This window comes from Lytechinus variegatus, chromosome 9, assembly GCF_018143015.1.
Source record: "Lytechinus variegatus isolate NC3 chromosome 9, Lvar_3.0, whole genome shotgun sequence".
In the NCBI taxonomy this organism is placed as follows: Eukaryota; Metazoa; Echinodermata; class Echinoidea; order Temnopleuroida; family Toxopneustidae; genus Lytechinus; species Lytechinus variegatus.
In genome coordinates this window covers 35,102,521-35,130,332 of record NC_054748.1, presented here as the reverse complement: position 1 = coordinate 35,130,332, position 27,812 = coordinate 35,102,521, and the positions used below count along the sequence as shown (strand labels likewise).

Genomic DNA, 27,812 nt, shown 5'->3' with positions numbered 1-27,812 from the left:
TCATTAGCCATTCATTGTTGGACAGGCCTTGACTCTAAAGTGCATCCTGGAGAAAAAAACACTAAAAAAAGTATTCATACCTTATCATATCAAACTTAATCACAATGTTTTTAATGAAACTTTTTAATCAGAGGGCAAGAAATTTACTATTTGAAAGAAGACCATCTATATTGAAAGAGATTTCTCTTGAGAGGATTGAAAAGTGAAAATGGTCCCAAATGTGACCACAGGAGAATTTCATGAAACATCTGTTATAAGCTACTGAAATCCTTGCATCTGATTGGCTCAGAATAACTTAGTCAGTGAACATCACTAACAAATGCTTCATGAAACACTCCTCAGTATTTGAGTGAATCAGTTTATTTTTTTGCATCTTCAAAGTGACTGCATGAATTTATAAACATGTGGAAATAATCCACTTTAATAAAAAGGGCTACAGTTGTGAACAAGTAACCTATGGATGAGGATCAGAAACTACACCATCACTAAAACCTCCAGAGTGAAGTATTTAATGATAAATCATGCTTCTTCTGCTGGAAAAGAAAAAAAAGAAATCAAAAGATGAAAAAAATGATCATCAACAACTCACTGTCAGCAATTTGCTCCTCTGTCTGAATCCCTCCTTCTTGCCATCCAGACTGCCCAACCCTGCTTCCTTAGTGGTACGTGCCATCACCTCCTGTGCGCATCCATTCCAACTCTTATCCCTGGACTCTTCCACTTCCAAGTGGGTAGGCAATTTGGTTGGGGGTTTCTCTCGTCTGAGTACAGGCTGAGAAATTGTATTCAAGTGAGGTCTTTGTTCTATCACTAATTTTGCCGATGACTATTGCAAGAAGCAGCAACAAAGAATGTAGCGTTTTGTCGCAGAATTTTAAATTTTAAGAATTGAATGATGGATTATTTCAAAGCATTGAATTTGTGATTTGATTCCCCCCATTTTGGAAAGTGTAGGTGAAGATAGAATGATAGAATTACCAGGACACCACATGGAGAGATGAGACATTGAGAGGAAAGGATGGATTGAGAGAACGTGAAGAGACAAAAAGACAAAAATACACCACGTTAGAAACAAAGTTAGGAAAGGTGCAGATAGGTTAGACGTTAACTTGTTTTCTTTCATGCAACTAAAATGTAGTTCTGCACGTGCAGGCATACAACTTATACAAGGCTTCATGCTCATATTGAATCATGCAGGCATTCACGACATTTACATTTACAAAATGTAATATTGATATTCAGGCCGGATATCAATATTACATTTTCGGGCTACTATTCATATTCTACTGCCTAAATCTGCAACATTGAATAGTCTTTATTGCAGTGAATGGGTATTTTAAGGGCTCTTTTTCATTTTCCAGTGCTCTTTTGAGCATTTCTGGGACGAAATCGCCCCGAGCCCCCTTTTAATGTTTTCCCTGACACTTATCAAAGACATAAAGAATTTCTTTTAGATTAAATATATCCCTATAATTCTAAAAATATTTCCTTCAATTAAATTTACTCAATATATGGCCCCCGTATCGAGGAAACAACCATAAAAACACAATTTGTATAATTGTACACATGCAGGCTTTGAATATGTGTGTTCTGTAACACATGCATGCATGTACATGTATGCTCGCATGTACAGTATAATGTATCAGTTTTGTCACCTCGCAATCAGTGAATAAAAATAAAAAGGCCTGACCAACTCCTCACCCCCCCCCCCAACAACAAAAATCCACAATTTCCTGGATTAATGGCTTATTTTAATAATAGAAATATTGTGTTTCATATAAAAAGCAACAAAAATTCTTTGAACTAATCAAACAAGATCGATACATTAGAAACTAAAATCAATTTTTAAAGCAGTGTTTAACCAATGAAATCTAAATATTGAATCTCCTATATGAATTATTTTTGCATGCATTTGAAACATCCCCCCCCCCCCCCCCGCCCCCACCCCGCCCACATTGCTGTGTTGCAATAATGCGTTCTCACGCAACAGATGTTATGGGAACTTTTTTCAATATTAAGGCCTATACTAGGAGAGTAAAACAGAAACTGTCTTCCTTTGCACTTCATTTTCGAGTTATTGAGTATTATGTGCTCTTAACTATAAACACTCACATTTAGAAATCTCTAATGGGTTCACAACACTACAAGCAATATTTGTTCCATATTTCCCGAATGCATTTATTAATATTGTGTTATTTTCAGGATCATCAATTTATAAGTTCTTTGTAACTTTCTTTGATCCTTCCACTATTCTTAAATAAACTCCCTTATGTTATAATGTATTTTATTTGAAATATGTCATATTTCTTGATTTGTATGTTTCTTTATGAAGATTGTGGTAAATAATGTTTCAATTTCAAATTCCATTTTCAATATATGTAATTACAAAATTTAGCACAATATAAATTTAAACAAAATCCCTCCAATTAATCGCATGGTGTACATATATATACCAATACTTGTTTATGCCTATGACACCGAGTGGGAGGCTAAATGTCCCCCCCCCCCAAAAAAAAAAAAAGGGGGGGAAAGGAAATTTTCTTCATTATTATTTTTTAATTTTTATCACAAATTTCAGGAGGGACTAAACCCTAAAATGGCACATGCAGCTAAATCTATTTTACAAGGGAGGTGGATATACTATTAATACTTTGTTTTATAAAACATAACTCTGTTCTCTAGTTTTCCCCCAGGGTATTCACAGTATGTGAAGATATATGTACATGTATATAACAAATTTATTCCCCACCACCTTTGATGCATATGCTGTAACGACTGGAATTGGAAAGATCAACTGATGAAATGCAAGGCCAACCTCTATCAAACATGGTTGGGCCCTGTTTGCATCAGAACTAGAACCCTGTTACACAGAACATACAATCAACAGTAACTACCACAGAAACCATGTTTCTATATTTTTAAGTCTCCTTACCATGGTACAAACTAAAGCAAGATCAGTGTAGCAGTATCAGTCCTAGCTGGACTGAAGCACCAAAACAATACTTGTTACTCTAACCAAGCATATTTCGCTACTAAAATTTGTATGCCCATAATGAGATGATAATAGTAACTTTGATATCCATGGTACATGTATATTCCATGGGAAGAAATAATACTCAACATTCAATTCATCAATGGGATCCTGAACACTGAAACTATATCTATAGATATTAGCTGCTAAAAAGATTATGTACACATACAAGAATAAGGCCAAGGTGCAAGGCTTCGTCATCGTCATCATCTTCCTCGATGAAGCTTTCCAGAGACATTTCAGGATCACTCTCCCCGACCTCGTCGTCCTCCTCATCCTCCTCCAACTTCATCGCATATCTCTCTTCTGCCACTTTGAACTCGTGGTAGGTCAGGACAGGAGGAGCATCACTACAAAACATTCGGTGATTGCTGAGAACCATCTGTGGCAGTTCTGCTTCAGGATTCTCTTGCGATTCTGTTAACCTGGTGGCAAGTATGGTAGAACTCCCACTGATCACAAATGCAAGGTCACAATCAGAGTAAGATTACACACACACTAAAATTGAGTTCACTGACAGTTCTGCTTCAGGGTTCTCTTGGTAGCTGGTCTTTGGTAGAGTGTCCACTGGAATGACCACTGGTCACAAATGTAAGGTCAGTTAAAAGTAAGTTTGAATCACAACCATGCGCTGCAGAACACGCTTGCTTTTGAATGCAGATTCATTTTTCTTTCTTTTATCTCTGAATTTCCACTGTAACTCCCAAGGAGCACGACAGCATAGTCACACTTCCCGCACCATTGAAGATGTTATCAAGAATTAGCAAGAGGTCTTACATTGCAGTATTTCCCGACACAGGCTTCTTTCATGTGATTGGTCAGTGAGCAACAGAGATCACAACCCAAAGGCCACATTAATTAGCACTTCATCTGCAGCATGGCAATGTCTGTCTTGATCTGTTGAAAAGTCTTGGATAGTCAACCCTCACCTTTGACTATTCAACTGAATTTTCAAGTTAACCCAACGAAACATTGACTGGAATTTCCCCTAGAATCACAAAAGCAATTGTCTTCTAAATCTTGACTTCTTAGTGTCCAGAACACGGAACTCTCAAAATAAAGTTCCTCAAAGATTTTACCATTCCTTTCGTAAAGAAAAATCCCTTGTAAAGCCAGGTTCATGTTTGCTTTGGCACAATGACTTTCGATTGTCTTCTCTAAAGGTATACACATTCATGTGTCTCTCCTAAATATTCTCCTTTGCCACATTACCCACAAGCAACTGTTCTTACAAGTACCAGTAACCTTTTCTCTGGCATGAACTGGCTCAGGAACATGCTTCAAAATCCTTATTTACAAAATGATGTCCTTCGTTGTCACGCGAACCAGCAAATTTTTATTCATGGTGGGATAACCATGAGAACCAAGCCATTTTCCCTTTCCTGGTCTAAATAAAGAAGGACTTCCTCAAAAAGATATCAAAGTAAGGACAGAAGGAATTCTCTGATTTCCAAGGTCATGAAGTGTGAGTCTGATGAGGCAAATTAGTAGCGTTTGGGAATCCCAGTTGATGGCCACTTATCAAGTCATGTTTGTACAAATAGAGATGTGCACTCATAACTGAACCTTGATGGATGTTATTCCAATACAATTCCAAAGACAAATATTATTCCAAAGTGATTGTTCCGAAAGCATAAAAGTGGAGACTCATTGAGCAAATACATCAGTTTCACTTGCATTGGTTGTCACTACTCGCTTGAACAAAAAAGCAAAACCAACAATTTGCATTTTCCTCTCTGTCTTTCAACTTGAACAAGAATAGCCTGACAATGCACTTCATTATGAACAAACGCAGTTTATCCAATGAAATAATCCAACTTATCCAAGTACACGGTAACTGCTTGAATAAATAGAAACCTTATTAAGAGTTCATAAATTAAACTGTAAAACATTTTTTTTTTCTCTCTCTCTCTCACTGTCTCTTTGTTTCTCTCTCTCTTGCAATCATATCCGTTTCCTAACAGGAAAAGACAAGGAAATCAAAGGTTTTTTTTCAAAAAAGGGATCAGAGTCAAAGGAGGTTCAAGTCAAACTTTATCTAAAATTAGTCATCACAAAAACCCAACTAAATGTGTAGCCTAATAAAATTATTGTAATGTTCTTATAAGTTACTGAGTCCTTGTTATACTAAAAGTACAATAAAATACAATGACCAGCAGATAACAGTGATATAGTCTGACTTAGCCTCTCAGTCACGGGTGACACCAAACAAAACAAATAGGAAAAATATAAACTCTCAAGTCTCAACCTATAGATGACAAAAGTCACAAAACCATGTCCTAAAAGGCCAAAATGTTGTGATCAATGACAAGTAGTGAAGTAGCTAAACAAATGAATTAAAATGCCTAGGAGAAAAGAAAAAGTGAACGAGTTCCAAAAAGACAAAAAGGATACTAGCAGTATATCATAATCATGTTCAAGAAATTGCATCAATATGCCTGTGGAGTCTTTATAAAATTACTTTGACAAAATTAGGTGCAAAGATGTATAGAAATATACATGATGTAATACACATTTACGGCTAATATGGCTACTGTATGCATAAACTACTGTGAAACTCTGCGCAATTGTGACGCACACGATTACCGTGGTCTGCATTTAGGTGAACCTGTGAACCTATTCATGTACAGTTTAGAAGTGACTCATGTAAAACAAACTTTGGATTCCCAGATCGTCTCTTTCCAAACAAAGGAAATGTGTTTTTATCAGAACACTAGGTGGCTCACTTCCTAATTAAACAACAGGACACATTACCTGAACACCTGCAAGAAGCCAAATATCCTGGTCTTTTTATTCTCCATTGAATTTGTGTACACACGATCACTGCAAATTGTATTTGTTATAGCATGTTCTGGAACATGAAATCAATCCAATCTTTATTTAAAAGGACGTTCTCATGAGCTTGAAGTTTTTATGATGGAAAACACGTTTTCTTTTAGCCTGACCTGAAAAAGGATACATGTACATGTATGTATTTTTCAGATACATGTCATTTTTTACATTGTTCTCAATTGACTTTGTGTACATAAATATAATTGCTCCGTTAAAACAGGCCTTTTTAAGTATGTTCAGTTGTTCACTAACATGATATGAAAGGAAAGAAGATCTGCTTATGTGCTTGAAGTTTTTGGGGTTTTTTACATGGAGATCTAGACCATAGCTATAGCCTGTTGGAGACTCTAACCCCGCATATTATAAGCAGGCTGGCATCTTCTGAAAACACAAAATCAAAATAGCGGGTGTAGACAAAGAGGCAATTCAGAATTATACCCACTGTAAACAAGGTGCATTAGATGGGTACCAAGTAGAAAGAAATTCAGGTTTCCTCTAAAACCCACCAATATCTAAAGGGATTTGGACTATTGGTGTCAGCAGTGGGATGAAAAAAATCATCATCTTTGAGAGCCTGCATAGGCCTACGTATTTTGATTAATATTTTTACCAGGGAGTTGGGAGGCAGAGCACCCTTCTCTTTACTAGGATATATGGGATGAGACCAAATGGAAAGCACACAAGTGCCACTTCACCTCATGACTATAGATGGGCTTTACCACAGTCAGCTATAAAGAACGAAGATACAGGCACAAGGATTAACCTGTGCCTGCTCTAAGAAGTTCTGATTAGACTTTAGAGGTGAATCCTACACCAAAGCTACTTCAAAGGAATACAGAAGATGACTACAAGGAACGGGTTGTTGAGTCATTGGAAGAGAGGGTGATATTGAGGTCAATGTATTCTATTCATTCTCTCAAGTGTATAGAAATGACAATGACTGTGATTCTGGAGTTGTGCCATCATTAGACCCAGTAAGCTTGAGCTGGGAATATCAAAATATTGTATGCCATGAGAAAATATTCAGGGGCTATTGCTGACAACCCCACTGTACAGGTAGCCTAAATCAGGGCAGAAGCTGCAGTTTTCGTCTTTGCGTTTTAGTATGATGCTGTTACGCGAAACGTCAGTACTACAACTGATGCGGAAGAATGTGAACGATGTGCGGTGGCTGCTTCGCCTACACACTCCTGGCCATGCATTAGTTCTTGTTTTCTTTCAATCAACTAGGATTTGTTGCACTTCATTCATTAAAACTTCCACTGGATATTCGTTGATAAAAAGAAAGTAAGAACACAACACCAGAATGTACATCTATTCTGGCATCAATCAAGATGATTTTTAATATAAATCACTAAAATGTGATCATACAATGGTAGCGTGGCTTATTGGGAAAGTTTGGGTGATTTAATACCAAAACGATGTAACTGAGGCTGATGAAAACTAACCTTGTCTGTTTCGATTGATCAAGGTAATTGGGGGTATTTGCGGTGATGTGAAATTTTAAAAGAAACGTCTCGAACTTTTGCCAAAAATATGACAATATCGAAGTGAAAGAAGAGAAAGGGTGTTAAATGGGCTTGGCAAGATGGGTACCAAGATGGGCTCAGTTAGGAGGGGAAGGAAGCTAAGATGGGCTCAGCAGAAGGGGGTGATGCTGAGATGGTCTCAGCTAGAAGAGGATGCTGAAAAGGGCTAAGCTAGGAGGGGGATGATGTTGAGTTGGGCACATATAGGTGGGAGAGGATTACGATATGGGTTCAGCTAGGAGTGGGATGCCAAGATGAGCTCTGCTAGGAAGGGGAGGATGCTAACATGGGCTCAGCTAAGAAGGGAGGATGCTTAGATGCGATCAGTGAGAAGGGAAAAGATACAGGTTCAGCTAGGAGGGGGATGCCAAGATGAGCTCTGCTAGGATGGGGAGGATGCTAAGATGGGCTCAGCTAGGAAGGGAGGATGCTGAGATGGGATCAGTGAGAATGGTTAGGATGGTGATATGGGTTCAGCTAGGAGTATGATACCAAGCTGAGATGGGCTGAGATGGATACAGCGTAGAGATGGACGATATTGAGATGGGCTCAGCAGAAGGAGGATGCTGATATGGGCTCAGCTAAGAGGGGAGGATGCTGAGATGTGCTCAGCTAGTCGGGGGAGGTTGAGAAGGGCTCAGCTCGGCGTGGGGAGATGCTGAGAATGGTTCAGCTTGGAGGGGAGGATTCTGATATGGGCTTAGCCAAGTTAGCTAAGAGGGGATGCTGAGAAGGGCTCAGCTACAAGGGGGAGGAGCTAGGATGGGGTGATGCTCAGATCGTCTCAGCTAGGATGGGGAAAGATGGTCTGATGGGCTTAACTAGGACAGGTGCTGAGATGGGTTCAGCTTAAGATGGGATAGAATGCTGCGATGGGTTCAGCTAGGAGGGGGATACTGAGATGGGCTCAGCTAGGAGGATGCTGAGATGGGATCAATGAGAACGGTTAGAATGGTGATACGGGTTCAGTTAGGAGTATGATGCCAAGCTGAGATGTGCTGAGATGGATACAGCGTAGAGATGGACGATATTGAGATGGGCTCAGCAGAAGGAGGATGCTGATATGGGCTCAGCTAAGAGGGGAGGATGCTGAGATGGGCATAGCTAGGAGGGGAGGATGCTGGGATGGGCTTAGCTAGGAGGGGGATGCTGAGATGGGCTTAGCTAGGAAGAAGAGATGCTGAGGTGGGTTCAGCAAGAAGGAGGTGATTCTGAGATGGGCTTAGCAAAGTTAGCTAAGAGGGGGAGGATGCTGAGATGGGCTCAGCTAGGAGTGGGAGATGCAGAACATGGTTCAGCTAGGAGGGGGAGAATGCCAAGATGGGTTCAGCTAGAAGGAGGGAGAATGATGAGATGGGCTCGGCTTGGAGGGATGGAGGATGCTGAGATGGGCTCAGCATGGAGGAGGAAGGTTGTCAGATAGGCTTAGCTAGGGGGTGGTCAAAATGGGCTCCTTTAATAGGTCCAGTGGTTTGAGCATTGGACTCATAATCGCAAGGTTGTGAGTAGGCCCGTTTTGAAAGACCATTTTTGATGCACGTGTACACGGCGTGTTTTTCGGTCGTGTACACGTGTACACGTTGTAAACACTGTGAGAGCGAGTTCTGTTTTCATGTCGACACGGACCCGCATCAATATGTCATAAAAAGGGGTCTATATAGCCTAAGTCACGGTTTTAAAGCTTACCTGAGAAGTTTGAAGTATCAATCCACAAAAATTGGTGCAAATTTACTCGGCTTAGCAGCGCATTAAATTAATAAAGAATGCAAAAGAAAATCAGTGCAGGGCCCTAGCTATCGCCGACGCTCGGTGGATGCGCATTTTGTATACTGTACCGTACATGCATGCACAGATCGCTGCAGAATAAGTGTTACTGAAGTTATCGATTAATTTTCATTATTATGTTGCCAATTTGAAGAGCGTTTGTTTGTAGGCTTGTGTGCGAGCGTATAACACGTAAGTTGTAGCGATGATCGCTATCGCAATTGGTGATTCTCAAATTGACTCTGAGTGTGATTGAGCAACGCTTTCGAGCTTTTGAGACCGGAGCAGACCCATTTCGTGCCGATTTCGTGGTACAAAAACGTGAGTCTCCAGAAAGAATGTGGATTAAATTGGCGATTTTGGAAGTGAACTCACTCTGGATTAATTGAAATATGTTGACATATTTGTAATTAAAACATGTGCAGTGTCTGAGAACTAAGATTTAATGTGAGGCTGTGAGCTTGTTTATGCAGATGCTACCGTGTACACGGTGATGGAATTTAGTACACGTGCACTGACTTGACCGTGCGTGTACACGTGTACACGTGTACCCGAAACGGGCCTAGTTGTGACTTTGAATCCCAACTCTGCCATTGTCTCCACTTTGATAAAAAGGCCCAAGAGTGATATCTGTCGTCTATTATGTCAGCCACTGTGGCTGATTAACCTAGACGTAAAATGTTTCCAAGGTAATTGGTTATATACCAGCTTGGCATTTACCATCAAACAATGCTGTCCTGCCGAGTTCCTACGGGAGTTACCACAACAGAAACAGAAACAGAATAAAAAAAGAGACAGAAAGAAATTCATGCCAAAGTCACACTGATCAATGCAACTCTAGACAGATGATGAACCATGTACAATGAACCATCTGACATTAATTTTAGCATCAGAAAAAACACATTATTTTTTTCCATAAAAAGACATTGTGAAAGCTGTCTCCTATGAATTCAGGAAGAGATCAGATACTGTCTCAACATTTTCTTTACAGTACTTCTTACACTAAAGTAATTTGAGCTGACCAATTGCATCCATATTTCAAAGTCTATTTTGTTATTGTTCATCAACAGAGAGTAAAAACACAGTTCAATGCTTTCAGGAATGGAGCAACGTAATTCTGGTGCTCCCAGACCCAAGATCCCAACACGAATTTTTGGCAGATTTCTATGTCTGATTCCTCTTTCCAATAATTACATGTTGATTATTATTTTCAATATCATCCTGCACTATAAATCTGTTTGTTTGAAAAATAAATGATTTGGTGTCTGGAACAAAAACAATTTCCAAGCCCCGTCAATATTACGTAAAATCTCTGTGAATGAAAGATATGGCTGCTTGACAATCCAATCATATTCAGTTTGGGCTGTCTCGAATGCGAGATCGAATGCGATCTTCTCTGATGACAAAATTCAGCCCAAGTGGGACTGACAAGGGCTTACAAACAGGAAATTCAACTCCTCACTTCCTCCTGTATCTGTCTTTGTTGTTCGTAACCCATAAACATTCGCCTTCCGTTGCCCCCTTCTATATTTCTCTCTTGTCCCACTGTGGATCAGTACAGACTCACTCACTCCCTCCCTCCCTCCACCCTTCCCACTCTAAAAAAAAATAGCTTTCTTCTTATCTTACTCTACGTCATCGCCAACTTACCCCCACCCCTCCCTCCCCCTTCTTCATTACTCTCCCTTCAGCTACCCAAAAGCTTGCTCCATGGCATCCACTTGGTATTCTGCGCAAGCCCTTCACTCGAAGAGAGCAGTCTGATTGTACAGCCTAATGTACCTGTCAATGACCTGTGTACAGAAGAGTGTCTCAGTGAATTGGCAAGTTTGATTTGTTCTAATCTTGTGTGAAGACCCACTTGTTGATAATAATAATCCACTTTTCATTATATAGCGCTTGATATATATCAGAACAATGTCTCTATAAAGCGCTTTACAGATATATTGTTACCCCGGTCATCGGATCCTGGCATGCCTGCACAAAGTGGAGCGTTGTGGCCCAGTGGATAAGTCTCCGGACTCTGAAACAGAGGGTCGTGGGTTCGAATCCCAACCATGGCGTAATTTCCTTCAGCAAGAAATTGATCCACAATGTGCTGCACTCAACCCAGGTGAGGTAAGTGGGTACCTGGCAGGAATTTATTCCTTGAAACGCAGCACGCGTAACAGCTGTACTGCTAAAGCCAGGGTAATTATGCTGCACATATTGTAGAGCGCTTAGAGACTTCTGACAAAGTAAGTGTTAATTGCTATATAAGCAAGTATAATTATAATTAATGTATGCACCTTCTCCACTCCCTGGGGATCATTCCAACAAGAGTTCAAAGACTCAATTGCTAGGCATACAACATAGGCTTTCGCATCCTACCGGGTACCCATTTAACACCTAGGTGGAGAGTGGCAAATTGTGGATTGATACCTTGCCAAAGGATACTAGGCCATAGTGGGATTGAAATCCTCTGATTACAAGGCGAGAGTCACGGTCTGTGTCAGCACACTAGCCTCCACTCCCTCTCTTGTCCACCTGCTGCTAACAAATTTATTTCTGTTTCAAACTTTTGCTCCTTCTGCACTCATATCCTCTCCCGTCCACACCCCAGAAGCCTGCTCCATCCTTCATTTTGTCTGATAAGTGTTTCTTCTGAACCTTTTGTCCATTTTGCATTTCATAGCCCCCCCCCCCCCCCACTTCACAATCCTTTAAATGAAAGCTTGCTCCACTCGCCTACATCTTGTTTCATAACAAACCGTTTCTTCTGAACTATTGCCCATCTGTTTCAAACTTTTGCTCCTTCTACACTCATATCCTCTCCCGTCCACACCCCGCCCCTTTCCAATTCCAAAATCCTTTATGTGGAAGCTTGCTCCGCCCTCCCTCCTTAATTTTGTCTGATAAGTGTTTCTTCTGAAGTTTTGTCCATTTTGCATTCTATAGCCCCCCCCCCCCACCTCACCCACTTCACAATACTTTGTATAAAAGCTTGCTTCACCCCAAAATCTTGTATCATAACAAAATATTTTCTGAACTATTGCCCATCCTACTGCCCCCCACCCCCACTTTCCCCTCCCAATTCCAACAATCCTCCTCCATCTTGTATGATAAAAAACTTTTTTCTGAAATTTTGCCCATTGGCATTCCATACAAGTCTGACAACCATATGTTGAAGCTTATTCCATCCCCTTCCTCCGTCATCTTGTTTAATAACAAACTGTTTCTTCTCAACTATCACCAATTTTGCATTCTATTGCCACCCCCCCCCCCCCTTCCCTGCCAATCCCACAATCATTTATATATGGAAGCCTCCTCCACCCCTAGCATCCCCCTCCCCCTTATCCATCTTGTCTGATATAAAAAAAACTGTTTACTTCTATTGCCCATTCTGCATTACGTTGCCCCCTCCCCCCCCCCCCCCCACCTCGTCCCTTCCTTGCTACATGTATAACATTGTAAATTGTGACTGATAAGAGGCCTACATACATATGTAAATCCATACTTTTTCTCTTTTTTTTCAAAGAAACTAGTATGAAAATGAATAGGAAATTAACAAATGTTGCCAATTTAAAGAGCAAACACAGATCAATCATGCCCTCAAAAAAACTGTGCACCTCTCTGAATATTCTAATTTGCCACTGGAGCAACTGTCACCCGAACATATGTCAAGGAATCGTACTCATAGAGCTCCCTTCTCTCTATTTCCAGAAATGATGTTCATATGTAAAGGACAACATGTTACACAAATTACTACATTAACTTCAGATTAACCAACTTACTGCACATTTATCCACTGTATGCCGATCAAGGCCAATGCACTTTACTGAGATTTAAACACTCTTTTTAAAAAGTCTGTCTAGCTTCTGAACAAGTGAAAACATCTAAACCAGTCAGTCATAACTGCTAATCTTCTTGACTCCTACTCATAGCACAGCATAGAAATGAGATTAGAATGTCTCCCCCTTTTTACATTGATAGCGACTGTAGATGGCTAAAAGGACGTTACAGATTTATAACAGGTATTGCGGTAACATCCTTTTTGCTCTTATCCTTCTGACAACATGGCTTTAAATGCCAAGGTCTCATAGACTGTAACATATGCAGAGAAACTACATTGTGGTCTCCTTTTAGAAGAAAAATCCATGTACTACATTGCATCATGTGTGTCCCATAGAGTGTGACAGTATGTACACTTAGATATTAGAATTAAGCTTGAGAAATGAAAAAAATACTCTTTCTCGTTACAGCTTGCAAAGGACCACTTCACAATGCTGCAGCTTCAATATAGTTAAAGATAAATGCCAGTTGTGGTAACGATTTCAAAATGAGTTCGTACAGAATCCAATGAAATGACCACCTAAGTGTCTGTTAGTATTATAAATAAAAAATATGTGTCAAAGTATATTGGAAGAAATTGTGTAATTGCTGAGAAATTAGCAAATAAGCACGGGATTCGGGTCAAGCGTCGGGCCGACATTCAAAGCAATAATAATACACTGTCCCACATGCACTTATACCTGTGTTGGTGATCTTCAGTGTGAACATTTTTCAGCGAAGATTTCAAGATTTCACAAAGTTCAGTTTATGTAACTGTACCAGTTCTAGATCCTTGATGATATGACAATTAAGCCTGGTTTTACAGAGTTTCTCGTAAAATCAGTGTTTACTGCAACTACTTTCATCTTTACGGACCCCATGTTTTTCTTTCTTTCAAGGCCCAGAGAAAAATAATTGTAACTCCTTTTCAATGTACTTTTAATATCAAATAGAGCAGTTCTATAAGCCTTAACTAAGATTATAATGAAAAAAAAATTAAAAAAAACAATTGGTATCAATAGGCTTGACAAGATGGCTTCATAATATCAAACTGAAGAACATTGGACAAAGAATAACTATTCATTGGTAAACCATTCCAAAAAAAATGTACACATCAATAGTGCAATTCATGTACACGTAGATGAATATGACAATGAAATATGTGTTCAATGTGTAAAATATGGATATTATTAAAACTAAACTGAACAGAATGATGTACAATGTTAGATTTTGGACACTACCAACTGCCAACCGGACTGTGCATGATATGAACGAAAATGCACAAGTGATGTGAAATGGCAGAGCAGGTCATCAGAATGCAGAAATGATGATCTGTGGACAGAGAGACACAATCCAATAACCAAACAAATAAATGGTCAAGAGACAATGGCTTACTAGCAATAAAAGGTGTCCTGTGATACATCAATTCAAAAATCTGTTGAGCCTTTATGAGAAAATGATATACTTTGGCCTGATGACCTGATTACAAAATTTCAATTTTGTTTCATTTCTCCCTGTTATGAAATAATAGCAACATTTACATGTATGTGGACAACAAGATAACACTAAAAACAAAACATGTTTGTATACATGCATTTTTTTTAATTAAGAATTCAAAAGAAAGAATAGACAAGAACTTCCACATTAGACTAAAAACAAAACAAATTGACAAGAGAAAACCTGTGGATTTTTACAGGTGATGTTAGTTTAGATAATGATGTAAAAGTAAAGTCAATTTACGCTATACAATGTACAAGACGAACTTCCGTTTACCTATTACAAAAACAGTCCATTTCCTCCCGTTTGTTCGAAACCTTGCTCACATGTATGGACTTCACACACAGCTGCAATAATTTGCTTTAAACGATGTTGAATGAATAGTGCAATAGCAAACACTATAGCACAATGAAAATACATGACAAATAAATGAACGTAATCGTAAAAGAGGAAATATACAAAATAAAGCCTTAATAAAGGCCATCATACATGTAGATGTACATTATCTAGAATGAAAGAAACAGATTGATTTGTTTCATAATTGTGATCATGACGATGGGTTTTCAATGTAGATTAATGAGTTCGTGTGAAAGCAGTCTAATGCTAGGGAGCATTTCATGAAACAAATACTGTTATAAGCTACTGAAATCCTTGCATCTGATTGGCTGAGAACAAGGAAGTCTGTAAAATCACTTGGGTATTTGCTTCATGAGACAGTCCCTGATATTTGAAGAGCATGCTTTTGTTGAAGAGCATGCTTTTGTTGCAAAGCAGATGTTAATATATCATGTTAATAGCTATAGGTTTTTTTAAATGCTTGCAGTAATCAACATGCTAATTATTATGCTAAAAACAAAGCCATTCTTACATGTAAATGTTAAGTTCATTGCTTTTTTAGACTGCTTGCACAAATGCATGCAGTAATTCACATTAACTTTCCAAATCCTCATTACTTTAAATGTCAAAGTAGGAGGACAAGGAAAGAAAAGATTTCTGCTGAATATTACAGTCAAAAGCAGCTACATTTCAATAGGTATCACAATATCGATTGTGATCTCATCTTTTTTGAGCCATTCAATTGACAATAATAATAACATGATTGAGAAATTTGATACAGTTCATATAAAAAGAACAATTGATCATGTTTTTTAGAAAATTGCTCAACCAGTTGTTTGAAAGAGATAAGAGTTCGAAATCTAAACATAAAATAATATTTATTTTCCAAGTAACCCTTATCAGGCCCTTTCCTCCGATTTTCCATATCTGATTTTATATTCAGACTGGCAAGTGAACATGATAATATTCCATTCATGTTAACAATTGTGACACACTTGGCTACCTAGGCCCGTATTCTGAAGTCGGGTTTAACTTTAAAAACTAAGGTTTAAAGTTGTGGTTTAAGTATGGACAGCCAATTGTTGCATAAATCACTAACAGTAGAGATATATTTCAGCTCATTTGGCTCTCAAATCATTCATAATTGTGCAGGAAGTATAAATGAATGATTGTCTTCACCATCTATGAACAAGGAAAGAGCACAGTGAACATAAGAAACATACAACTTAATAAAAAATTTTACTTTTGGCTTCCCATATTTAAACCACAACTTTAATCCTGAGTTTCAGTTAAACCCGACCAGAATACGGGCCCTAGAGTTAAACCACATATTTAGACCACAGTTTAAGTATTAGACTTACCTTAGGCTTCATGGTGTGGAACTTTGGCGATTCCCACAAATGACTTCCTGGAACGGAATACCCTTGGCTATCAACGATTGGGGATGGTCTCCGCAGAGTGGCTAAACTCTCATCACTCAATGACCTCTTGATGAGGATAGGCTCAGCGTATTCTCCCATAATGGGGGATAAATTAGTCCTCCGTGCTTCTTCCACATTTCTCCGATGGGTCCTTGGTGAAAGGTTCGGTATCAAGGCACTATCGGTCATTCGCCGCTGTGTTTCTGGTGAAACGCATCCTGAATCTTCAAGCGGTGATGTGGGCGGTGATAAGAGCTTGGATCTCTCCTTAGCGACAGTTTCTGGAGATATCAGTTTGAGGTTAGGTGGCTGACGCCTTTGTGGGGGGTGGTTTGGTAATTTGGGTGGAGTTTCGGGTATTGGAGGGGGTCGCGAGGTTGGGTGGACTTTTGCCTGTTTAGGTAACGGAGATGCCAGCCTAGGTCTCCGACTCACAGGTGACTTAAGGATATTCAACAATGACGACTGATTATTGTTGTCAATAACCAGAGAATCAACAACCTTTTTCCCAGGTTTGGGATAAACCTCAGACACCTGCTCATATTTATGATATCCATTCAGAGAGGTATTATCTTCTGTTTCAACATTATGATTGCAATTTCTACTGCAGTTCTCAGGGTTAACCCGATAGTATTCTGGAGACCCATCGGCTCTCCTTGCACTTCTTGTTCTTGGCACTGGTTGACCAGTTTTCAGTTCCCTCAAGACGTCACCATTTGACAAGCAATGTTTCAATCGCAACGCTTTGCTCTTATCGTACGCATCCTGAATGTTAGTTCGCTTTGGCTCGGGCAATCTGGTTCTGGACAGGTTCTGACCTTCCTCATCCTCGTCATTCACAATGATTAGCACCTGCCCATTACTCTGCTCAAGCTTACTCTGGTTGTATATGTCCTGTTCGAAAGTTCTTTCTGGTTTTTGGGGACCATGGTTTGCATCACACGTAATGGAATCTCTTCTATCAGTTACAGGATCGGTTTTAGCAGGTGTAGGATCTGGTTCAAGAAGAACAGGGTCTTGTTTAATGGGAACAGGATCTGGTCTATGAGGAGCAGGATCCAGTTTTTGGAGTACAGGATCTGGTCTATGAGAAACTGGGTCTTGTCTATGGGGAACTGGATCTGGTTTATGGAGTACACGATCTGGACTATGAGGAACAGGATGTGGTTTATGGAGTACGGAGTCCGGTTTAGGAAGTACAGAATCTAGGCTACGTGGAGCAGGGTGTGGTTTATGGAGTTCAGAATCTGGTCTGAGAGCAGAAAGATCTGGTTTATGGAGTACCGAATCTGGTCTATGAGGAACAGGATCTGGCTTAGGGAGTACAGGATTTGGTCTGTGAGTAGGAAGATCCGGTTTATGGAGTACCGAATCTGGTCTACAAGGAACAGGATCTGGCTTAGGGAGTACAGGATTTGGTCTATGCGGACCATGGTCTGCTTTGTGGGGAACAGGATGTGGTTTATGAAATATGGGACTAGGGGTACGGGGAACAGAATCGGGTGATGAACTACCATCGCTTTTATGTCTTGTGTTGGTCTGACTTAGATCAAATGCAACTGACTCAAATTCAAGCACCAGGCTGTCCATACTACGAGACATTCTATTCTTCTGTAGAGGAGCAGGAGGCATTAGGCTGTCAGCTCCACTCCTTGTCAGGGACATGGTGCCATTAGGTGCTGTGGACTCACTGCTTGTGCGTATCCTACCGCCCTCTGGAACAGTCAACATCTTTGACTTCCGTTCGACAGCCATTGAGGACTTGCCATTCTCAAACGCGCTGACAATTGCCAACACAGAGTTCCTGACATTCTCCTCCCTCACTGCTCTAGTATCTCCTGTGAGAGGCCTGTCCCGCTTTGTTTGCACCACTGCCTTCCCGTTGACCAATGGTTCTGATAGTGGCACTTTGATCTCCACTTTTCTCCTAGGTGATGGAAGGGGCTTGGGTGGAGGAGGAGGAGACAGTGGGCTTCGTTTGTGACCTGGATGCATGCTATGCTGACCATGCTTCTGTCGTGACACTTCCTTTCGATTACCCGGCTCGTCATTAGTGAAATCCAGTTGCGTCCAGCGCTTCTGGTCAGGGCTGATGACCCTTGGTTGCCTGCACCGAAGGTTGGTGTCTTCACCCTTCCCTTCATCTGTAGTGCAATATAACAGTAAACAAAAGAATTTGATAATATTGAGGTGTTATAAAAGGAATCACTAACCAGTCCGTAATTTCTAACTGTCAGGCCTTAAATCTCATTAATAATCAGTCGGCTATTAAGACTTTCGGAACCCAACACACAACCCACTAATACCCCTTTCAGTAACTCGCTGGCCCAGGCCAGGCCCGGGCTAAGTCGTAAAATTTTGAGTTTATGAATGGCGCGGGCTATTTTGGCCCGCGCCAAGCCCGGCTATTTTGGTGCTGCTTTTATCAGCACCAGGCCAGCGCCAGGCCCGCACCAGGTGCCGACCAAAGAGTTTATGAACGATAGCGGCACCAGGCCCCGGCCAAAATTCCTTGCAAGGACAAAGGTAACAATACGGAGCACTTCCACTCTGTATGTGGCGTGTTCAGTTACCATGACAGTTTGCCCTTACGTGCCCGAGTTTTTGAATGGGTGATCGTAAAAGTGGCGCGGCTCTGCTATAGTTACTGAAAGCAATTTTTATCGCTTGGTGCGGACTATTTTAGCGCGGGCCTGGTGCGGACCAAAAAATCATGAGTTGAAAGGGGTATAAAAGTAATGTGCCATGAAGGTAATATCTGCAACAATTGCTTATGATTATCATCATTAATATTGCAATTCTGTTTTCATTTGTTAGTCATATCAACAAAAAGTCTTTAGTCCTGCCTGATACAAATGGAACTCGGATCTATTCCAAGTGGATCCAGTTAAGGTGCACTACAAAGCAATATGTTTGAAATCTCAGCATATTATAACCCCTCTGACCCCTGGCCTCGAGCATATTAATTACCTTTTGAACGTGAATTGGTCAATTCTTCAAACAGATGAATCCTTTTTCTCAACTGGCCTTCCTCAAGGTTGAGATGCAGGGGCCGCCGGGGGCGGGCCTCCGGTTTGGCAGGGAGCAGCGGAGGCCTGTGATTGGCTATGGGCTGTGGTGAAGTCATCACAATGACCATATGTCAGGTAGACCTCAGTCAATAGATGATGGTATCATGCTGAATGAATGACTACTACCGCAGTACCACCTGAAGCATGAAAGGGGGGGGAAGAAACAAAGATTATAATGGATTCTCTTTGTAGGTTTAACCCATTGCGAAAAGAAACAGATTGGTCCCTATGCAAAGTCAATGGGAATTGGGTACCTTGTAAAAGGTCCGTGCTACATCTTAAAAGGCAAAGTTCACCCTCACTAAAACTTTATTGTATAAATAACAGAAGAAAATGATACAAAATATTGCAGAAAGTTGAGAAAATTCCATCAAAGAATTAAAAGTTATTAGAATGTCAATTATTTGATTTGTGATGTCACATGTATGCAAGCAGCTCTCCAATATCGAATGGTAAAAAATCAATGAAATGTCATTTTCTCAGAAAATTGAAAATGGTTTTCAATGTACATTTACTATATCAATAGACATACCATTGTACACCCGTTCCTACAAAAGTAAACAAAAGTAAATCATCACGAACCATCAAAAAATTAAAATTCATGCATTTTATATTTATACATAACATATGGGGCAGCTGCTCGTTCATGACATCACAAATCCCAAACCTAATAACTTCCTTAATCTTCAATGGAATTTCCTCACACCTTCACCAATATTTTTTATTATTTTTTCTCGTATTCTTACAGCAAACTTTTAATCAGGGTGAACTTCCCTTTAAAGGCATGGTTCCAGTGGCCTTATGGACACAAAACGTACATACATACGTGTAAGGGACGAACAGACGAGCGAATTTTGGGGGTGGCTCCATCCGTTTTCATCCGAGCTCCAGAAATAGACAAAATTGGCGAAAAACACAGGGCACGGATGCTCAATGGATAGAGCGTATGAAGCAGCTATGTAATGAATACACAACCAATGCATAGCATTTTCCAATAGATGGCAAGATTTTCTTTATGTTTTACATCCTCTTTGCATCCTCAAATGCACTGGGACCAGGCCTTAAGCAATATTTTCATGTCAGCTTTCATTCATTTCCCATTGTTTTCTCTATGATAAAATACTAGAATTGGTAATGAAATGCTGCTTGCGGGATTCCCACATAAAAGGCAAGGCTCTGAATTTTGTATTACAAGGTACCTCAGGAAATCATGGAATAATCTTTCCATGATAATGAATGCGGATTTTGGTATTACCGTAGGCCAAGATGTACATCCTAGTTAGGGGTTAGCATGCAGGCACAGACCCCGATTGAAACTGATCAACAAGTGTCTCCATGCAAAGACTAGCACAGGGCCTTCAGTACACAAGGTAATATGTTTAGGCTGCAATTTAGACCCCTAACTCGAGTGAAGGGCTTGCACAGCAGACTAGTCAGGGGGATCCTTGGAATGTTCATGCAGCATTATGTCGCATTTTCACTAAAAACTGTTATAAGCCACTGAAATTCTTTCATCTGATTGGCTGAAGGAAAATATCATTTGGCAAAATCACTGTCAAGGTACTTCACATGACACTCCCCTGATTGATATTTGAAACTAATCAAGATAAATTCCTCTAAACAAACAAACTATGTATTAAAGACAATCCACACACACTTAAAATACACTTCACATAATGATATCATAGGAATGCTCAGAGGGCTGTATGCATAGTGTTTGTTGAAAGACTTTATCTGAATAACAACTGTAAACAAACGTAGGTTGGAACAGGAAGAACCTGAGAACTTCAAAACTCCAGAACAGGAGGAATATATACAGTATTAAAATAGAATGAGAAAGTACAGCGTCTCATACAAGTTCCAACAACAGACAAATGAAGCATGAAATGTCCATTGTTGAACGTTTCACTGTCCACTTATCTACTGCTATTTTCAAGTGTCTAGAGATTCATAAACACTTAATGCTTATTGTGACTGGGTAGTCTGTAAGTACAGACTCATATTTGGCACTTACATAACAGGTCTAGAGTTAAAGACTAAACGCCAAAGGCTCTGTATTCGTCTGTGTGACAGCCACAGTACTAAAGTGAATCTAGTCTCACTACTCCAGACTGGGCATTATGCACTAATGCGAAATGCAAAAAAACCAACGGGTCTGTGCCTGCAGACTGGTGTCTGAGTGTTTTGAAGCAATGCAATGAGGAAACTACCTTGATTGATTGAAGTCTGAAGATTTAATCCGATCAGAATTTATTGTCACGTTTACAAACTAAAAAATACATTCACAGGGAGACCCCACCATTATACACAAAGCCTCCTAGTAAAGTAGGCCTCTATTGACTTGTTTCATAGACAAGTTGAATATTGAAATAATTTCTTGAAATTTATAAAATAAAATATGTTTGTATAGAAAAATTTCTTTAGTGTGAATGACCTTGCTGTTGTAAGTACTGTCCTCGCCACCAGGAAATAATCTTTGGATTTGGAAGCTCAGTGGTTCCTGACAAAAAACCTATTTTTTTCAGAAACAAAATCCAACTTTCAAGCAACCACGGATAATCCATGCAGCAACAATGTACAATGTTCAGTAAAGGCTTGAATGAAAAATTTTAGCCCTAAATAAATCACTCAATCACTGGTTTAATTTGATTGGAATTGCACTTCAAGTGCTACAAACATCTGTACATCTGGCTGAAGTATATAAATTCAGTATGATTGAATATAAATAATAATATTCCGCTTTTATATAGCGCTTTACAACTCATCGGAACGACATCTCTATCACTTTTATACAGATATATTATTACTCTAGTCATCAGATCCTGGCATGCCCGCATACAATTTGTAAGCTCCTTCTCCACTCCATGGGGAATATTCCAACAAGATTTCCACTGGGTGGGAGATGGGCTGGAGACTTGAGATCTTCACAATTTTTCAGAGTGTGGTACTTGTTTCCTTTAGAATCACATACTCACATATTGAATTGTTCATCGTACTGTACATGATTTTCATGAAATATCTATAAGATCTACATGTACATGTACCTACAGACATGACAGAAAATAGCAAATTACAGAATTTATGTTTCACTCACTGTACATTGTATAATTTGCGACCTATCTGAAACAAATGGTATCAAAACCTAAGTGCTTATTTTCCTCATCATTCTTACTGTTCCCATGCACTTGAATATTGGTATGATACTGGCCAGCAATAACATTGTATCACCATAATATAGGCCAAAATGTCTGTATCCCTACTCAATATTATAATTTCCTAGGTTCAGTGATTATGGTCACATTTGAAGTGAATTCATGTATTGTCTGAAAGTAGTCAGCAGTCATAGACCGTAAGTGGCAGTAGAATCAACATGTGGGTCTTGAAAAATCTAACACCAGACCTACATGTAAATAGGCCTACAGTCAATTGAAATTAGAAAATGCTGCAATCCACCAGTGTGTTGGCTCAGTTGGTAGAGGATACGCCTCACAATGAGCAGGTTGTGAGTTCAAACCCCAGATGTGTCAGTCCATGAGATGTTTTTAATAAAGATGGGAGTTGCTGCTACTCTATTCAATTGGCATTCAACAAATTAGGGATAGAACTATAGGGCTGCGTTTATGCGACCTCGACCCAGTATCATGATTTGAATCACCATTTGAATCATGATTCAAAACAGCAGCATGAATCACGATCCGACAGAATCAGCGTTTATACGACCATCTTTCTAACGCTGTTTCTCCCTGAATTCGGGCCGATCCAGTGCGCATCACAGTGCGCAGTTTGACCCAGGAAGTATAGGTCAACATTTTCGCACGTGTTTCTAACTTCACGTCGGCTGCTAGATTTTTGCTTCCGCCGGAGCTAACGCGCGATCGTTTGTGCAAGTGCAACGCTTACTCGGCTTCCGAAAAATAGATCTTTTACTTCCAGAATTCCGTGTATTGTACCTCGTATTGTTTTTGATCGGGAACCAGAAGGGGTCATCATCCTCCCTCCCACCTCCCGATCGATTTTTCTTGTCTATGATGGTCCTGTACTGGGCACGAATTCTGTTAATTTTGTCTCGACAGGCGGTGCCACATCTCCGTTGAAATCCCTCCCTCGCAAGCGCCGCTGAAAGGGATCGTCTTATTTCTGTGAATCCCGGTAAGGGATGCTTGTGCTTCAGGCTGAGCCCAAAGCACAAGCAGAGCCCTGAGTTCATCGTCAGTCCAATTTGTGCCTTTGGAACTTGAAGAAATGATGGATGAAAACAATGAAATATACAAATGACGCTACAGTACAACCCGGGGGTACAATACACAGAATGATAATTCCTAAATGCTAGCAATACTGCTACACGAAAATTAACCTGCACGAAACACAGCGCGCACCTTTGAGTCGAACCCGGAAGAAGCACGACACAATGACGTCATAGAATCATGATTCAAATCACGATATCGTTCATACGACCTTTTTCGTTCGTGATTCTACAGAAACGTCTTTCCAAACGCCCCTTTTTTCGTGTTTCATGTTTGTGATTCTAATCATGATTATATTCAATTTCGACTAAACGCAATCGTGATTCTGCAGAATCGTGATTTGAATCATGATTCTAATCATGATTCTAGAGTAAAAAAGTGTCGAATAAACGCACCCTAGATTAATGCTGTTCAGTGGCTGATCATTTGGGCAAAAAAAATCGGAGGATTCCTATAATTTCTGAGTTCATTTGGAACAATAAAATATGGGGCAGCTGCTCATAGCTGATGTCCCAAATCAACAAATTGTAATAAAACTTTTTCATTCTTGATTGGATTTTCCTCCAACCTTCATAGATATTTTCAATCATTCTTTTTTCCTGCTATTTTTACAACAATCTTTTCCTCCAGCTGAACTACCTGGTTTAAAGATAAATGCCAGTTCTGGTAATGATCTCAAAATGACTTTTTGCAGAATCTAATATAATGACCACCCAAGTGTCTGTTTGTATGAATAAAAAATAGGTGCCAAAGGATTCTGGAAGAAATTGTGTAATGGCTGAGAAATAAGCAAAATAAGCGCGGATTCGGTCACTTCCGTTGGATCTTTATTCCAGCAATAATAATACACTGTCCCACGTGTGCCTATCTGTGTTGGTGATGTTTGGTGTGAACATTTTTCAGCGTAGATTTCAAGATTTCACAAAGTTCAGTTTATGTAACTGTACCAGATCTAGATCCTTGATGATATACTGACAATTAAGCCTTGTTTTAAAGACTTTCTCATGAAATCAGTGTTTACTGCAACTACTGGCATTTCTCTTTAGGAACCTGTTATGATGCTTGATTTCCAATAACAAACTATATATGCATCCTCAAAAAGTCCTAGTGATTTGTTTTCACAATAACCCTGAGACACTGGGGAAATCCCTGCAGAAGTTCATGAGCTTGGAAAGTATACTGTACTACATGTACCTTGTTAGTTGTAGGTGCTTGTTTTAGGGAGTACTTTATACTGCACTGGTATTTAGTAAAAACAACAGCTTTTTGTACTTGAGTAAGGTATGAAAGCACAAAATGTCATATCGAACGGGTGTTTCTTTCAGGGAATGTATTACAAGAACTTCCCTAACATCTAACACTCTTTTGTGGTTGGGTGAGATACATACATACTGTATGAGAGCAATGATATGTGATCTGACGATATTAATGGTTTTGACGTTCATGTACATGTTGATCATTCACTGCACTTTCATTTTACCTCTGATAAATCTTTATCCAGTATAAGCCATTACATGATCCGAACAAACCTGAAAGACCTTTGACCAAACCTGGCACTTAACCTTCTCTAAAACTAATTCAATTCTCCCTGTATCCCGCTTTTGGCAAAGGTTCCATATTTCCAGATAAAAATAGCCATAGATGCTGAGAATGGGATAATTGATGAATTCTATAAAAAAAATTGTCATTCCACTGAACATACACTAAAGCGAAGGTGAAGTTCATATAAAAGTGCCTGAACATAAGGCACTTTGACAACGGAATTCATTCAAGTCGCATATTATTACATGTAGACCCTACTGTACTTGTACAAAGTTCTGATTTCCACTCATCATACAATGTAGTTCTACATGGTAATGTACTGCAAGGAGCTCTACAAATAACAAATCATAATATTCTATTGTACAACAAAAAAATGCCAACCGATCAATACTATCATTCCAAAAATTGTGAATGGAAGTGGGGACCCATATTCAATGCAGGTTTGAAAACTTCCTTGAAGCAGAATTAAATCCTTGTTGTGGAAAGTTCAGCCAACAATTTTAGAAAAATATTGAAATAATGCATCTATTACTATTATAGTTTAAAGTGGTCTACTACACGTATACCTAAAAAAAACATGAATGCAATATACAGGCACAAGGGGATGACAGGGCAATTCTGCAGTTCACCCGAAATGTAGGTGAAATATATATTCACGGCCAAAGAACAGCATGACTGCTAATTCATGCTATAATTGAAATGATCAAATATGTTCAATCCATTCCCAAGTGCTGTCTCGTAAAGTCAGAATTAACTTGGATTTACAATGTAAAGTTATGCTTTTATGAAGCACCAACACAAAATTGATATTTATTGAATTATGTGATATCTCCTGGATGACTGTGCATCATGGTCTTAGGCCGTGTTTATGCTTCCACTTTTCAGGCCAGAATCAGCGGTTCCAAACGTGATTAGTCCAAAACACGGTTGCGTCCATGCTTACTTTCATTTAAACGCTGTTTCAAAACGCCGATCGTAAACTCACAAAAAGGTGCGTTTGTAAACGTCGTTTGACCAGAATCAGGCTTTCTGGGGAAGTATAAACAGAACCACGATCGTAAAAGTGTTTAAATGACGCCATTTGGTACATGTTTCCGGTGAGATGAAAATCCGCGGGCAAATACAGTCGTATTGCTCCATGTAATCTCTACGTAATAACAACAATCGGAAAAAAAACTTTCGAAAATAGACACGCCCAATTTTACCTCGCTTTACGATGCGAAGCCAGCTGGAGATCATGATTTGATCTAAAAAGTTAAGCATAAACAGCACTCCCAGAACCACGTTTACGATCGGCGTTTTGAATCGACGTTTGAAATCGCTGATTCTGTCCTCGCAATGGAAGCATAAACACACCCTAAGTTACCAATCATAAAATATGTACTACAGTCTATACTAGTCTACCCAGTACTTTAATCTAGATCACTGAAGTCATACTTTTTTTTCTAAACTGCACCCACATTTACTCACCGGTCACAACATGACAACGCAAATCCTGCAGCCCATCGGAAACAGTCCAAGAGGAAACTTTGAAATCATCAAGTGTACAAACAGTATCAGAAGAATCAAATCCTTGCATTCCACTGGTGAAACCAATCCATCTATTCAACTATTATTTATAGTCAAACCCATCGCAATCATTGCATTCATCTAGTTAATCAAACCAATCCTTGTATTATTGTATTCCATTTGTATTACCTACATTAGTCACGATGATCCATATTTTCCACTAAGTAGTCAAAATAAACTTTGTACATGTATTCCACTATTTAGTCAAACCGATCCCTCCACTCCACTAGTTTGTGAAACTAATCCTTGTATTTCACTAGTTAGTAAAGAGTAAATTATAGTTGTATTCTCCATGTTAGTCAAATCAATCCATGTATTCAACTATCAAAACGGACCAATCATTGTATTCCACAAGTTAGTCAAACCAATCCTTGCATTCAATCTTTATGTTTCAAATAGTTTTTAACATTCTACATTTCCAGCAGATAGTCAAAGTTGTCATGGTCAAACCAATCTTTGTATTCCAAAAGTTAGTCAAGCCAATCCTTGGGCATTTATATTCCACTAGTGAGTCAAACTGATCCTTTTATTCCAATAGTCAAACTAATCCTTGTATTCCAGTACTTAGTCAAACTGATCCTTGTATTCCAGACTTTGTCAAACTGATCCTTGTATTCCACTACTAATAGTCAAAGCCATCCAGCTTTAGACTTGTCAAATTATCCATTCTTTTGTATAAAGGTATTAAAGTGCTCAACTACAGTGAGTAATACTTTTATAAACCAACAACTCCTGCATTCATGCGCATGCACATATAGCTTAGAAACTCATGTTTAAAGTTGCCAAGTAAATTGTAATTTGATTAATTAATTCAATTAATATCAACACTCTCATGTACGCACATCCCAGTACATACGTGTAAATAGGTGCATTGTCAGAACATTATATACATACAGTAATGCAGCAATTGATCCCCAAATAGGTGAAACATTTGGCAACAACTTCCCAGAGGCTAATATTAAATCCAGGTAGATCCAATCTCCTTGGTTTATATCTCATGGTATCCACAAGTGTTTCTGACAACAATACACTCCGCCAAGGCTCTCATTTGTTTGTCATACAACAGATTGTTTGCTTGTCATTGCCTCGTACAACAAGCAATACACAAAGTGATTCCTGAAGCAGAACCGTGAAAACTTTTGGAGATCAGCTAACGCAAATGACAC

General features: G+C 39.4%; 1 protein-coding gene across 1 annotated transcript; it reads right to left on the bottom strand.

Moving 5' to 3' along the window:
* Positions 1 to 577: 577 nt before the first annotated feature.
* On the bottom strand, positions 578 to 27,812 carry LOC121422002 (pollen-specific leucine-rich repeat extensin-like protein 1). Its single transcript, XM_041616804.1, has 4 exons — positions 26,548 to 27,812; positions 19,191 to 19,428; positions 16,161 to 18,364; positions 578 to 772 (listed from the first exon to the last, which is right to left on the bottom strand). Exons 2-4 carry the CDS (start codon positions 19,357 to 19,359, stop codon positions 578 to 580), a joined length of 2,568 nt encoding a protein of 855 aa, XP_041472738.1. The 5' UTR covers positions 19,360 to 19,428; positions 26,548 to 27,812.